At 42.8% G+C, this 12,868-nt stretch overlaps 1 protein-coding gene across 2 annotated transcripts; it reads right to left on the bottom strand.

Annotated features, from left to right (window-relative positions):
- Positions 1-590: 590 nt before the first annotated feature.
- On the bottom strand, positions 591-12,365 carry LOC143296430 (2-Hydroxyacid oxidase 1-like). Of its 2 annotated transcripts, XM_076608351.1 has the most exons (9): positions 12,349-12,365; positions 10,532-10,794; positions 7,085-7,236; positions 6,500-6,755; positions 4,815-4,993; positions 4,208-4,299; positions 3,739-3,897; positions 2,903-2,972; positions 591-1,334 (listed from the first exon to the last, which is right to left on the bottom strand). In XM_076608351.1, the coding sequence occupies exons 2-9, from the start codon at positions 10,663-10,665 to the stop codon at positions 1,267-1,269; spliced, it is 1,110 nt and encodes a 369-aa protein (XP_076464466.1). In that variant the 5' UTR covers positions 10,666-10,794; positions 12,349-12,365; the 3' UTR covers positions 591-1,266. The 2 variants fall into 2 exon arrangements, with proteins under 2 accessions (XP_076464466.1, XP_076464465.1); XM_076608350.1 differs by lacking the exon at positions 12,349-12,365 and having other exon boundaries at positions 10,532-11,027.
- Between the last annotated feature and the right edge of the window lie 503 nt (positions 12,366-12,868).

Genomic DNA, 12,868 nt, shown 5'->3' with positions numbered 1-12,868 from the left:
TCCTGAAACCTGGTTTGGTCGTGGGGCGCTGCACTGCTGAACGCGTCACAACATTCTCCATTTCCGGCGATGGTGGGATGGAGCCTGAGTCTTGGCAAAGCTCCTCTCAAGCATTATTACTATTACTGTTATTATTATTATTATCAGTATCACTGATTATTATCGTCATTAAAGATACTAGTAAAATATAAATGAAAATTATGTATACACACGTTCATGTTCTATTATCTTCAGTTTACCCCATAATGTATTGTTGAACTCCGCAGCTTTACATCAGATTTGTGACTAAAAGCGGGAAGCCCTTCCCACACGCCCATTCCCCCACATGAACTCCGCCCCCCCCCCCCCCCCCCAACACCCCCCCCCCCACCCCCCACACACACACACCCCCACCCCTCCGAAAAAAAGAAACAACAAAGAAAATGGGTAGGTAGTGCAACGCAGTAGGGAAAAAAAACACTGAAAAAAATATCAACAATGAACTCACACACACACACACACACACACACACACACACACACACACACACACACACACACACACTCGTTTTGTTTGTTTTTTTTTTGTTTTGTTTTTTGTTTTTTTAATTGAACGTATCTGAACAAAACGGCTGAAAATAGGCAAAACTAAGTCTCACTCTGGGTAAAAAGGAATCTGAATAAACTTGGTGATTGTATACCTCAAAACTGACAGGGATCATATAAACGTTTGGATATGTGGGGGAGGGGGGGCGGGGAGGGGGGGGGGATATCAGCCTTGAATACTGATATCCAAAAGTCAAGTTGACACCGGTAAATCATTGTACCGTATTCATGACAACACAACATTAGGATTATGTCCCCTCAGTCTGCCCAATGCACTTCGGAATCAAGCAAATTCTTTTTACAATACCCCTTTTCATTCAACGCCTTGTTCTGAGCTGGATAAAATGATTGAGACGAAATCAAGTTACTGGAACAGAACCTGCAAGGAATTTCGTATTTCTTATGCCAGTATCGTCTTGCTTAGTTCTGTGTTTAAAACAATCAATGTTTCCACTTCTGCGTGGTTTCTTCTACAAATAGTAAAATTATCTTCACATCGACAGTTGATGAGCTGTTTTGCATTTCGATGTAACTGAATAAAAAGACAAACACTAAAACTATCTTCACACAAACAGATGGAGTTTCTATGTTGATGTCTTGGGTGGGTTTTTTTTTTTTATCAGCCAGTGCGTCCGTAGAGAATGGCAGACATTCCAAACGCGTGTTGAATACACGCAGCTGATCAGTACTTGGAGTAAAAACTCTGGTGGACCACAATGTCTTTGGGAACTCGCTGAAGATCTGTCACGCCTGCAAATGCACCCAGGAATTACAATGTATCCAAAATCATTCGTCAACCCAATTCCTCACGCGAATAATTACTAATGAACCGATTTTCCAGTTCTCATTCATTCTTCCCATTGCCCTTTCCATATCATTCCTTAAGAAAAGGATCTTAGAGCTGATTTCATCTTCGTACTTTCAGTCAAGAAAATTTTAATATTTCCCAATGCTATCAAGTTCTTATACCGGCGTTTACAATATGTTCCATCGTGACATATTCTCTCTCATTCTCTCTATCACAGGCACACACGGATGATCACACACACACACACACACACACACACGCACGCACGCACGCACGCACGCACGCTCACACACACACGCACGCACGCACACTCACCAATAACAAGTAATCTGCCTCATACACATTCAGTTCACTGGTGTACACATGCGTGAAAACATGCATCCATGTCGATTGGTTATTACGTCGATGAACATCCATTAGTCAGAATGATAGTAAGTAGGAAAGGCAACTATAGTTACTTAGATAATTATATATTTTAAGAACATAATTTTAAAAAACCCAGACATAGCAGGTCGTGATAATTCGTGAACGTGTCCTGTTGCCAGATGGGCTTGGGTTTCATAGCTACGACAAACATACAATATCAAGACTCCACCATTGCCAGTCCCAAGCCTGAATGAGACAGCTACGACAAACAAGCAATATCAAGACTCCACCATTGCCAGTCCCAAGCCTGAATGAGACAGCTACGACAAACAAGCAATATCAAGACTCCACCATTGCCAGTCCCAAGCCCGAATGAGAAAGGATGACTGGGCGTGTAGATACCCAGATATTACACACCAGAGAACATTACTTGCTATGAAAACACCAACACATCAAAATGAGACTTCATACCTAGAAGCAGAGGACTGGCTGTTGTTGACAGACTATACCTGATGTCTCCTGCAGGCTCTCGACTTACGTTATACTGCAGTATTTTCACAGCCTTTTATTATGTGGGCTTAATGCTCCGCTTGTATCAGAGACTGACATAAACTTACAGTTGGGCCAACAACAAAGTGAGAGGTGTATGATCACTGGGTTATCCACTGCAATGGCAAGTCATTTACAGCTCAGTCTTTTGTGAGGGACTTTGACTCTCCATCTAAGCGGCAAGGCTGCACTGGCTTTTAGTGCTGCAGCCTTGGAGGCTTGTTGGCCTTTGGGATCCTTCCCAACACCAACTGTCCTAAAACCCTTATGACCGAGAGTGGGGGGATGTAACTTACACAAGACACTCTCCACTAGCCCAGACAGTTGGGCAGCAGCAGCCTCCTCTGCTGTTCTGGTGGTCATAGTCGGACACGACTGACTTTTGTACACAATTCAGAAGGGGTGTCGGACGACGATGATGATTGTCTCTTTCTGCATTGTGTACGTTTGTGTTTGGTTGCCTGTTTATAATTGTTTTGCTTTAATTGTTTTACAATATTGGTTGAGTGGTTCATTTAATAGCTGACTGACTGACTTAGTGACTGACAGGCTAGTTAGTCAGTCCTTCTATCAGTTATGCTAGTTATAAGCTCACCTGCTAAAGCCATCCCGATGTCCAGCTCTTCCTTTAAAATTTTCAGGACGTGTTGTGCTCCTTGTTGCCCCTGCACACACACACACACACACACACACACACACACACACACACACACACACACACACACACAGCATATTTGCATGATTATAGTGATCGCCAGGGACTTCAACTTCCATCGTCATTGCTTTTGATAAAATTTCGCAAGCAAACCTTACCCCAAACAAATTCCGAAAAAAAGCCAAGTGAAGGTGTCAGACGCATCAAACATACCCTCACACATATATAAGACAGACTTTAAACTAAGACGCAATATTGTGCCTCGGAAGTTATGGAGATGCTTGCACATTAAGTGTTACAATGAGTGAATCATCTTTCATTTTCAGTCACATCGCCTCTCCCAAAATGTGCAAGAGATGACAAACGAGAATGCTGTCCTAATGTTACACACACACACACACACACACACACACACACACACACACACAGAGAGAGAGAGAGAGAGAGAGAGAGAGAGAGAGAGAGGAAACAGTGATACTGAAAAAAAAATCCAACACTTTGGCGATGTGCACATTCCACTGAGAACAGTGTAGATTTCGTTCAGAAAACAGTTCTGCAGCAGCTGAAAAAATAAAGATAAAAAGGTGACTCGATAAATCATAGCTAACTGCGACAAGATATTTCATCATTCCATTGATATATATATATATATATATGTGTGTGTGTGTGTGTGTGTGTGTGTGTGTGTGTGTGTGTGTGTAAATAGAGAGTGATAGAGAGAAATGACAGAAGAGACCACACACGAAACACGATAACACGGCAGAGTGAAGACTCACATCGTGTGCCAGCCCCCAAAGGGTGGGACGACCACAGAAGACAGCACGTGCACCACGTGCCAAGGCTTTGAGGACGTCCAGACCGCTGCGCACTCCCCCGTCCAGGTACACTTCTGCCTGACCCTTCACTGCCTCACACACCTCGCCCAGGGCGTCCATCTGTAAGGCAGCAGATTTGGTCATAATGGACAAAAGTCTGCATACACTGGTAGGTATATATTTCATCTTCCTGTATACATGAACCTGTAATTTGAATTTGGAAAGAAGAACTGAAGCCAAAGAAACGAGGTGTTATCGCATGACACTGAGCATCAGATACACTGACCACACCACCAGTTAACAAGTGCGCCAGACCATCAAGAACCACATTGGATCTTGTTAAAAATACCCTGTTGTACATACTCAGGACCTAGCCACTTGAGACACTTGGTTATGCTAAACACGCATCACAACTTTGTGACGGACATACCGTGGCAGGCAGACAGTCCAGTTCCCGACCGCCGTGGTTGGACACCCAGATAGCATCCGCTCCGTGATTCAGTGCCGTCACTGCGTCAGTGCCTGTCAGTCACAGCCCATCATGTCTTGTTTAAGTTTACAGCCCGACCCATGGAGGGATAACACGCACTAAATCTTGTGAGCGCAATACGGAATTCCTGTATCTCCAATCGCCATCCCCACATTCCCCCCTCTCTCTCTCTCTCTCTCTCACACACACACACACACACACACACACACACACACACACACACACACACAATTCATGCACGTGTGGACACATACAGAACACGAAACATCGTCCCCATGCCCAAACTGGCAATTGGTTTAGTTTTGACCAGTAACATTCGGGATTAAACCACACAAACGTTGAGATCTACCTCTTCCGCATCAGTTTTCAGACATAAACAATGTTCACAGGTCGGCCTGTTTTCGGACTTAATCACCACTTCATGATTGCCATTAGCTGTTATTCCGCAATGACAGACAGACAGGCTGACAGGCAGACCATTCTCTATTATTTGTGTGCATGACGTTTCATTGACCACCATCCCTGGGTACAAAATAAGTTTATTTACCTGTCAACACTCCTTTCGCGACAACCGGCAGTGGAGAAATGGACTTCAGCCATTGGATATCCTGCCACGTGTGGGCGGAGCTGAAAGCCTGATTGACGAATCGACCCCAGTCTTGCGAGGATTTTTCGATGCTGATGACGCTCTGCATGCGCTTTATCTCCTCTTCAAAGTTCCCCAGTCTGCAAATGGGAATGGAACTATTGTTGCACAGCTGAGTTTACTGAGTCAGGATGCATTCCGTGAATATGTCAGATACTGGCAAAAGTCACGTCATGTCCCTTAGATACTGTGAAACCAACATTTGTCTCTTAGATGATCATTACTATCCAGCCAGTGAAAAACCATACGGCTTATACATGAAAATATATGGGGAGGGGGAGGCGGGGTAACACGATCTGCCCAGCTATGTTCAGGAGCAAAATGCATCGCTTGATGCTCTGTATGTTTGTTCCAATGCAGGTATATGTTGTTTAGATATTTGAAGACTCGTGGAACAGAACCATCTTTCCAAACCATCAGGTCAGTCAACTCAGAAGTGAGGGTGCCGGGCCGTCCTATCATAGTTCTCTCTGATCATTTATCAACAAACAACACATAACATTATCCGCCTGGTGGGTCCCTACAGGAAGTGGTCTTTGCTTATTTGTTTATTTCATTGTTTGTTTCTGGGTGAAGCTGCCGGGTGGCTTTCTGCACCCTTGCCAGTGTGAGGAGCTGAACAGAACTCTTTAAAGTGTGGAGTGATGGCCTAGAGGTAACGCGTCCGCCTAGGAAGCGAGAGAATCTGAGCGCGCTGGTTCGAATCACGGCTCAGCCGCCGATATTTTCTCCCCCTCCGCTAGATTTTGAGTGGTGGTCTGGACGCTAGTCATTCGGATGAGACGATAAACCGAGGTCCCGTGTGCAGCATGCACTTAGCGCACGAAAATAACCCCCGGCAACAAAAGCGTTGTTCCTGGCAAAATTCTATAGAAAAAAAATCCACTTCGATAGGAAAAACAAATAAAACTGCACGCAGGAAAAAGTACACACACACACACACACACACACACACACACACACACACACACACACAAAGTGTGGCTCTGTAGTATAGCGACGCGCACTCCCTGGGGGAGAGCAGCCCGAATTTCACACAGAGAAATCTGTTGTGATAAAAAGAAATACAAATACAAATAAAAACACACCACACCACACCTTTCCCTATGCTGCGCCTCATCACATCCACCCCAGAACCACAGCCATGCAGACGATGGACAGTTCTTGGTTTACTGATGAATCATAATTAAAAAAAATAAAATAAAATAAACATGTAACAACGAGTATGATACAAGCAGACAGGGCCATGATAGACAGAAGAACCACCTGTCAAAGAAAGAAACTTTCTGACAAACAACAAGAATATGGGGCCTACCTGGAGCCACACAGAGGCACAGGCACAGAGTAGCGGATTGTGGAGGCCTTTTGTTGACGGCCCATTCACCAGGTGGGGGGAAAACGCCATAGAAAAATAAAGACAGACAGACATGGAGAAGATGCACGACGGAGGGATGAGGTCAGTGAATGCAGCTGGATGGTCATGGACTGAACAGAACAGCCCAGAACCGAGTCCATCGGAGGAGTGCTGCTACGGCCCTATGCTCCTCAAGGAGCATCTAGAAATGAAGCAAGCACATCCAACTCACTTGAGATGCGGGGGCATGGAGAACTGGTTCCTCTTCTCCTTGTGACGCCTGCCGTGAACAGCGCAGTCAACTGTCAGCGCCAAGGCGGTGAAGCCGGCACGTTCAGCGCGCGTGATCATGCGCTGCATCATCTGGCGGTCGTGCAGCACGTGCACTTGGAACCAGCGCGTGCAATCTGGGGCAGCCTGACCTACTTCCTCCACACTTGCAGAGGCGCACATGGACAGCGTGAAGCACAACCCCTCGGCCTCACAGGCTGTTCGTGGGGAAAGAAAGTGATGACAGTGACGACAAATACATCACTGACATCTGCAACAGAATGCTACAAAGAAGAAAAACAGTGACCAAAACAATGGCAGCGTGTGCAATGAGATAGCCTCACGTGCTGTATGTGGAATGAAGACAACCAGCAATAACAAGGATGACAAAAGAAACAAAAGGAATGGCACACACACACACACACACACACACACACACACACACACACACACACACAGATATATATATATGTATGTATGTATGTATGTATTTTCTCACACTCCCCCCTCGATCTAAAATAACTAAACTACTAAATAAACGAATTACCTTTGGCCAAGCCTATCTCTCCATCGGGATGGGCCAGTCGGCACATTGCCATGGGAGAGACGCCAATGGGACTGTCGACTTTTTGACCCAGGACTGTCGTAGACGTCTGACGCTCCGAAACGTCAACCATGTACTTCGGCCTGAACTTGTATCTGAAAGAACAGTGAGTTTCTGAAGGTGGTCTGTGTGTGTGTGTGTGTGTGTGTGTGTGTGTGTGAGAGAGAGAGAGAGAGAGAGAGAGAGAGAGAGAGAGAGAGAGAGAGAGCAAGTGAATGAATATTGTCTGTGTGTCAGTGTGTGTGTCTGTATCTGAGCCATGACATCTCCCATGGGTTGTTTTTGTGCAGGAGTGTTTATAAGGAGATTTTGTTCTATTTTCGTCCCTATTTACCCAGATGATTGCAAACACTAAACAAACTATTTTAAATGTTTACAATTCATGATAGAGTATACGGGTGTGCATGACAAAGAGAACAAGAGAGGCAAGGCCTTCAAGACTCACTTGTGATACACTTAAAATATATATATATATATATATAATCGTTAAAATGTGTTCTGTATTTGTTATTATAAAGCTTCGGGTTAAAAGAAAAAGAAAAAAAAAGTCCTAACAGCAGATTGGAACTCCGCGTGTTCGGGTGAGAAGAAACCCATTACACTATCGTGGCTCCTTAACTAACGTTCAAAAATATAATATTTAAACATGCTTTTTTAAAGGGCGATAAATCGATTGAGGTATTCGCTGAGAGAACGCTGTTTAATTCATATTATTCTGGTGTATCTTGGGCATTCAAAAAATCTTTAAAGCAATTAAAAAATCGTTTTAAGTCCGCGGTAAAGGAGACGTGGCTATCGCCGCAATCATACTGCAACATTTAGCCGTTTTCTCTGGATCTAGATAGATGTACAAGTTTCAGTTAGTTACACCCGGTTGACACGGTCGATTCAATTTCTCTTTTATGTTTATTCTAGTTTTATAGTTTTAAAGTTGATATGAAAATTGAGTATTTTGTTAAACTAATAACACGTAGAGTCAAGTACAAATACTTCTAAACGTCTTATGAAGTGAAAAGGACTTCATTTTGAGAAAAGTCAAGACTGGAAATTTTTACGTTTCATCAATTCAAGGGTATTAACTCACATGGTTTATTATTTTTAACTGTGAATTCCGACTGATTCTGTGGATATTTTTATGGCAGTTTGGGGCATAATCCAGTAAGTGATGAGGCGTTCACAAATCTTTCTCCGAATAAATATTTAACGGTCTCCTTCTCCAACTTTCCAACACATGTCATCGTGTATTGTCCATTGAATATAGGACTGAACGGGCAGGTCAACAACTTGAAACAAAATGGCGTCGTTCGCGTTCGCGAAGAATATGAGCACGCGCTTTGAATGTGTATAAATATGTGTACGCAATTGATTTTTTCCCATGACGTTCAGGGCTCAGCCAACAGATCTATAAAGTCCACTCGTCATATTGATTTTAGTATTTTCCGAAAAAGACCACTTGGGCGAATGAACATAGTGAAAGCCCTGTACACTGAGAGTAAAACACACAAGCTTTTTATGTATTGAGTGTAATTTCAAAATGTAATGTTTAAGATGAGAAAGATCAGTTTAAAGCAAATTAAGTCCCCTAGCATTAATTACAGATTAATTTCCCTTCTTTACTATCTGCGCCAAAACGTTTGCAAAATAAATATAACTTCCATGCTTAGCAAAAGAAGTTCCGGTTTGAACAAAAAATGATAAAAATGACTGCTCTTGTTGTGTCAGAATATCAGATCAAAGTGCCAAGTTTAGAAAATAAAAAAAATAAATATAACAGTAAATGCGGTTTGCATATAATTTGGCTTCTTTTTGTGCCCATCCCAGAGGTGCAATATTGTTTTAAATAAGATGACTGGAAAGAACTGAATTTTTCCTATTTTTATGCCTAATTTGGTGTCAACTGACAAAGTATTTGCAGATATTTGCAGATCTTTTGAATCCCGTCTCAAAACTCACCTTTTCCCTCAGCAGTAAGTTCAATTTGTGGCAGGTCCACTTCCTTTGCGTTAGCTGTGCTTGACTATGTGTGTATACATATGTATGTGTACATAACTACATGCATATATATGAATGTGTATTGTGTGTGCGTGTGTTTATGTAAGTTTGTGCCTGCCTATTTGTGCGTATGTGTTAGGGTAGCTGTTAGATACACATGTATGTTAAAATGTATGTATGCAGCGTGTGTGTATGTGTGTGTGTGTGTGTGTGTGTGTGTGTGTTTGTGTGCGTGTGTGTGTGTAGTCACATTTTGGTGTGTGTATGTAACATAGATATGATGTATTATGTTAACAAAAGCGTTTTTGTAAAGCACCTAGAGCAGATTTCTGGATAGTGTGCTATATAAGTATCCATTATTATTATTATTATTATTAGAAAATGGCAATGTTAAAGTTTACCATGGACACACACACACACACACACACACACACACACACACACACACACACACACACACACACACACTCACTCACTCACTCACTCACAGACAACCGAACACCGGGTTAAAACATAGACTCACTTTGTTTACACAAGTGAGTCAAAAACATATTAATCATTCTATTTTCTGTTTACCCAGACGATTTTAAACACCGTGAAACTGATAACAGAGTATACGAATGTGCGTGACGAAGAAAGAAATATGAAAAGAGATTGATCACTTGAAAGAATATGTCCAAAGTTTTGTTGTTGTTGTTGTTGTTATTTTTTATTTCCAACTACTGACCTGAATCCCCACCCCCACCCCCAAGCCACCAATGCCAAGTAACGATAGTCCACTGCCAAGCCACTGTCAGTTCTAGCTTCTCGAAATATTTTGCTGCAGAAACTACTCTGTGCTCATTATGAAGTAATATTAAGAAAATAATAATATATATCAAAAATTGCTTCAGCGTACATTCTTGACGTTGACACGGCCAATGAACTCAAAGACCGCTCCAGTCTCCACTGCAGTTTTTTTCAATAGGCAGGTCGGCACAAAACAGCGCCACTTTCTATCAGTTACGTCTTCGTCACCCTTCAGTTCACAGGGAGGTCGAAAAGACAACAGCATTTTGGTGTCTCATCTCCGCCATTTGCAACACAACACATTCACACACGCATTCACACGAAGGCTACATACACTTTGACATGGACAGTGTAACAGACACATCCGGGTGGACACGTCAGTTGGAAAGCTAGCAGTGCGACGGACACACAAGTGGACATACCGAATAATCAGAGAGGTAATATTGGTCATCCGCTCTCTCTCTCTCTCACACACACACACACACACACACACACACGGGTACACACACGGAAACGGACACACACACACACACACACACACTGACACATGGACATTTGACACGTACACAGTAACACACAGACACTCAGACCATGAATAAACAACCTCACCTGCTAAATGCCGCCACATTATCAGCATACGTCTGTTCATAGTTGGCACCACTGTTAAAGTAATCGCGTACCCATTTGGGCAAGCTCTTCTCGGCAAACTCCTCATAGTCTCCCACACAGACAAAGCGCGACATTGTCCCTCTCTGTTCTGTCCAACGATTAGAACAACTACAGTGCAGGCCTGACTAGCGGAGTTGTATTACCAGACACTGAAGGCTGGGTCAAGTCGGTAAGGTTAGCGAATAATGATGGGTTTCAGTGCCCTTGAGAAGTCACAACGATAAAAGCATGTGAACAGCTTGAACTTCTAGGGTGAAAACCGATACGTAATTATGTTAATAATCCCGTAGCCTTTTATGGACATAATGACAGTGAACAGTGTCCATGACGCAGAATAGGAAGGCGGGATCTAATCCTCGCATTCTGCTTTCTTCTTCATCTTCTTCTTCTTAGTGTAGCCGGGTTGGCTACAATCTTCGTTGGGCCAGCTTAGCAGACGACTTTTGTGACTCGCCGAAGGTTACTAAGGAAGTTGTAAATCGGTCACAAGTTATCTCCCTTTACAGGGAACCGTATGATGATTTTCATCAGTTTGTTAAATTATAAACACTTCCTTTTAGATGAGATTATAGTTTTATGTTATGGGACTTCAGAACGATCATACTTCTCAAATGTAATGATATCATTTGGCCAGAAAGCCTATAACTTTTTTTAAATTAATATTTATGTGAATGAGTTTTGGCGCGATCTTCGAAATCCACTCAGTTGAAACATATAAAATACCTTCGTTTTCTATAAATTGATATAGTTGCCGTGGAATTTAGATTGTGCATTAACGTGTAGATGATTAAGCTTCTTCTCGTGTACTGCTTTCCGTGTACACTAAGTTATAGGCATGCGATGGTACGAAATGTCTGACGGCATTTCGGCGCCACAAAACTATCTCTTCTTCAAGCCATTGGAATTCGTCAGTGCCGATTTGAGCAAAATACGTTTTTACAATACCTAGACATTTTTATAGGGTGTCTTGCAGATGTTTGCATTTCTGTTATCAATCTGATTCGTATAATACATGTATAGCAGTGTTGTAGTTGGTTTAAACGAAGTATTTCGTTGTCGATCACAAGTGCCAAAAACACCGCCAAGCGGTGCCGACACGGGAGCTGTCCGTTGAGTTTTCTCTTGAATTTTGACATAAAAAATCTTTACTCTAGAAGCAGATTCTATAGATGATTTTGATATAGTTGGAAATTCAGGATTTTCAGTTACTTAACTGTTGCAATTACATTACATATCGCGACGTATTAATTTTTGAAATGTACAAAATGATACATGAACTCGTTAAAAGCTCGTTCATTCAGTGACTCTTTTTGTTTATAGTTTTTAACTACATTATTTTTGTAGAAAATGGTTTAGCTTGAAAAAATGCTCGTCTCTTGTAGTTTTGTGTGATATATAATATGTCTATGTTAGTTCCCCGAGCCGAAAGTCAGAAGCCGCTAAATTTGGTCAAACAAACACAAACTTGGCCCCTCAAGGCTCGCGGAGGGCGGGTTCGTGAGTCGCTTCGTGGCGCTGGCTTTGCGGTTTGGCAGAACAGAATATAAGGAGTGAGCGAGTGCCAGACAAATAGAGAACTCTCCTGGTCTGGAAGAATGAGAGAATAAAAGAAGAAAAACCGGCACACCGCCTTCCCGAGTCTACCTTGCCTGGCTGCAGCTCTCTTCTGCTAACACCTTCTACATGTCTTCACCTTCTCTAACACCACCTTACCACCCCGTCACATTAGTCTTTTTCTTTCATTTTTTTCTTCTGACCTTCCCATGCTGAAGTCTACTTCCCATTCACACCTGAGTGGAGTAAGGAAAATTGGAATACAGTTCCTTTCCTAAGAACACAACGCCATGACAAAACGCGGCCTTGAACACTGGTCACTAGTGAATACCAGACAACAAGTCCAAAGCATTACCGAATCTGTCATGGCGCCTGCCAAGTAATATGTAATATGAAAAACCTCCCGAGGACTATTACGTGGTGCCATGGTCAGGTCACGAACTGGGAACACGGAAGATCAAGTGTCCCGTCACGCGCATGTCAATGTGGATTTATTTTTACCCTTATCAGTTAGTTACACTGTCCGCTGCCTACTGTCTCAGATAGTTTGGGAGGACTGGGACCATACTTCAGTCGTATGTCACCCAGTTCACGTACGCATCAATTTGAAAGAATTCCTCAAAGGTTTGCGACCGGCACTGCAGGGGAGCTGTATCTTTAAGTCGATCACATCATCGTGTATTTTTATGTCGTTGTGGGCTCTGATTATTGGGAAGATTCCAG

This window comes from Babylonia areolata, chromosome 21 (assembly GCF_041734735.1).
Source record: "Babylonia areolata isolate BAREFJ2019XMU chromosome 21, ASM4173473v1, whole genome shotgun sequence".
In the NCBI taxonomy this organism is placed as follows: domain Eukaryota; kingdom Metazoa; phylum Mollusca; class Gastropoda; order Neogastropoda; family Buccinidae; genus Babylonia; species Babylonia areolata.
The sequence above is the reverse complement of the archived record's forward strand: the minus strand, read 5'-3'. Positions and strand labels throughout refer to the sequence as shown.

Coding starts and splice junctions, on each gene's coding strand:
- LOC143296430 (XM_076608351.1), bottom strand. CDS start 10,665: ATGTCGCGCTTTGTCTGTGTGGGAGACTATGAGGAGTTTGCCGAGAAG. Junction 4,300..4,814: donor CGCGAAAGGAGTGTTGACAG/GTAAATAAACTT, acceptor TGTGACTGACAG/GCACTGACGCAGTGACGGCA. Junction 3,898..4,207: donor TGGACTGTCTGCCTGCCACG/GTATGTCCGTCA, acceptor GCTGCCTTACAG/ATGGACGCCCTGGGCGAGGT.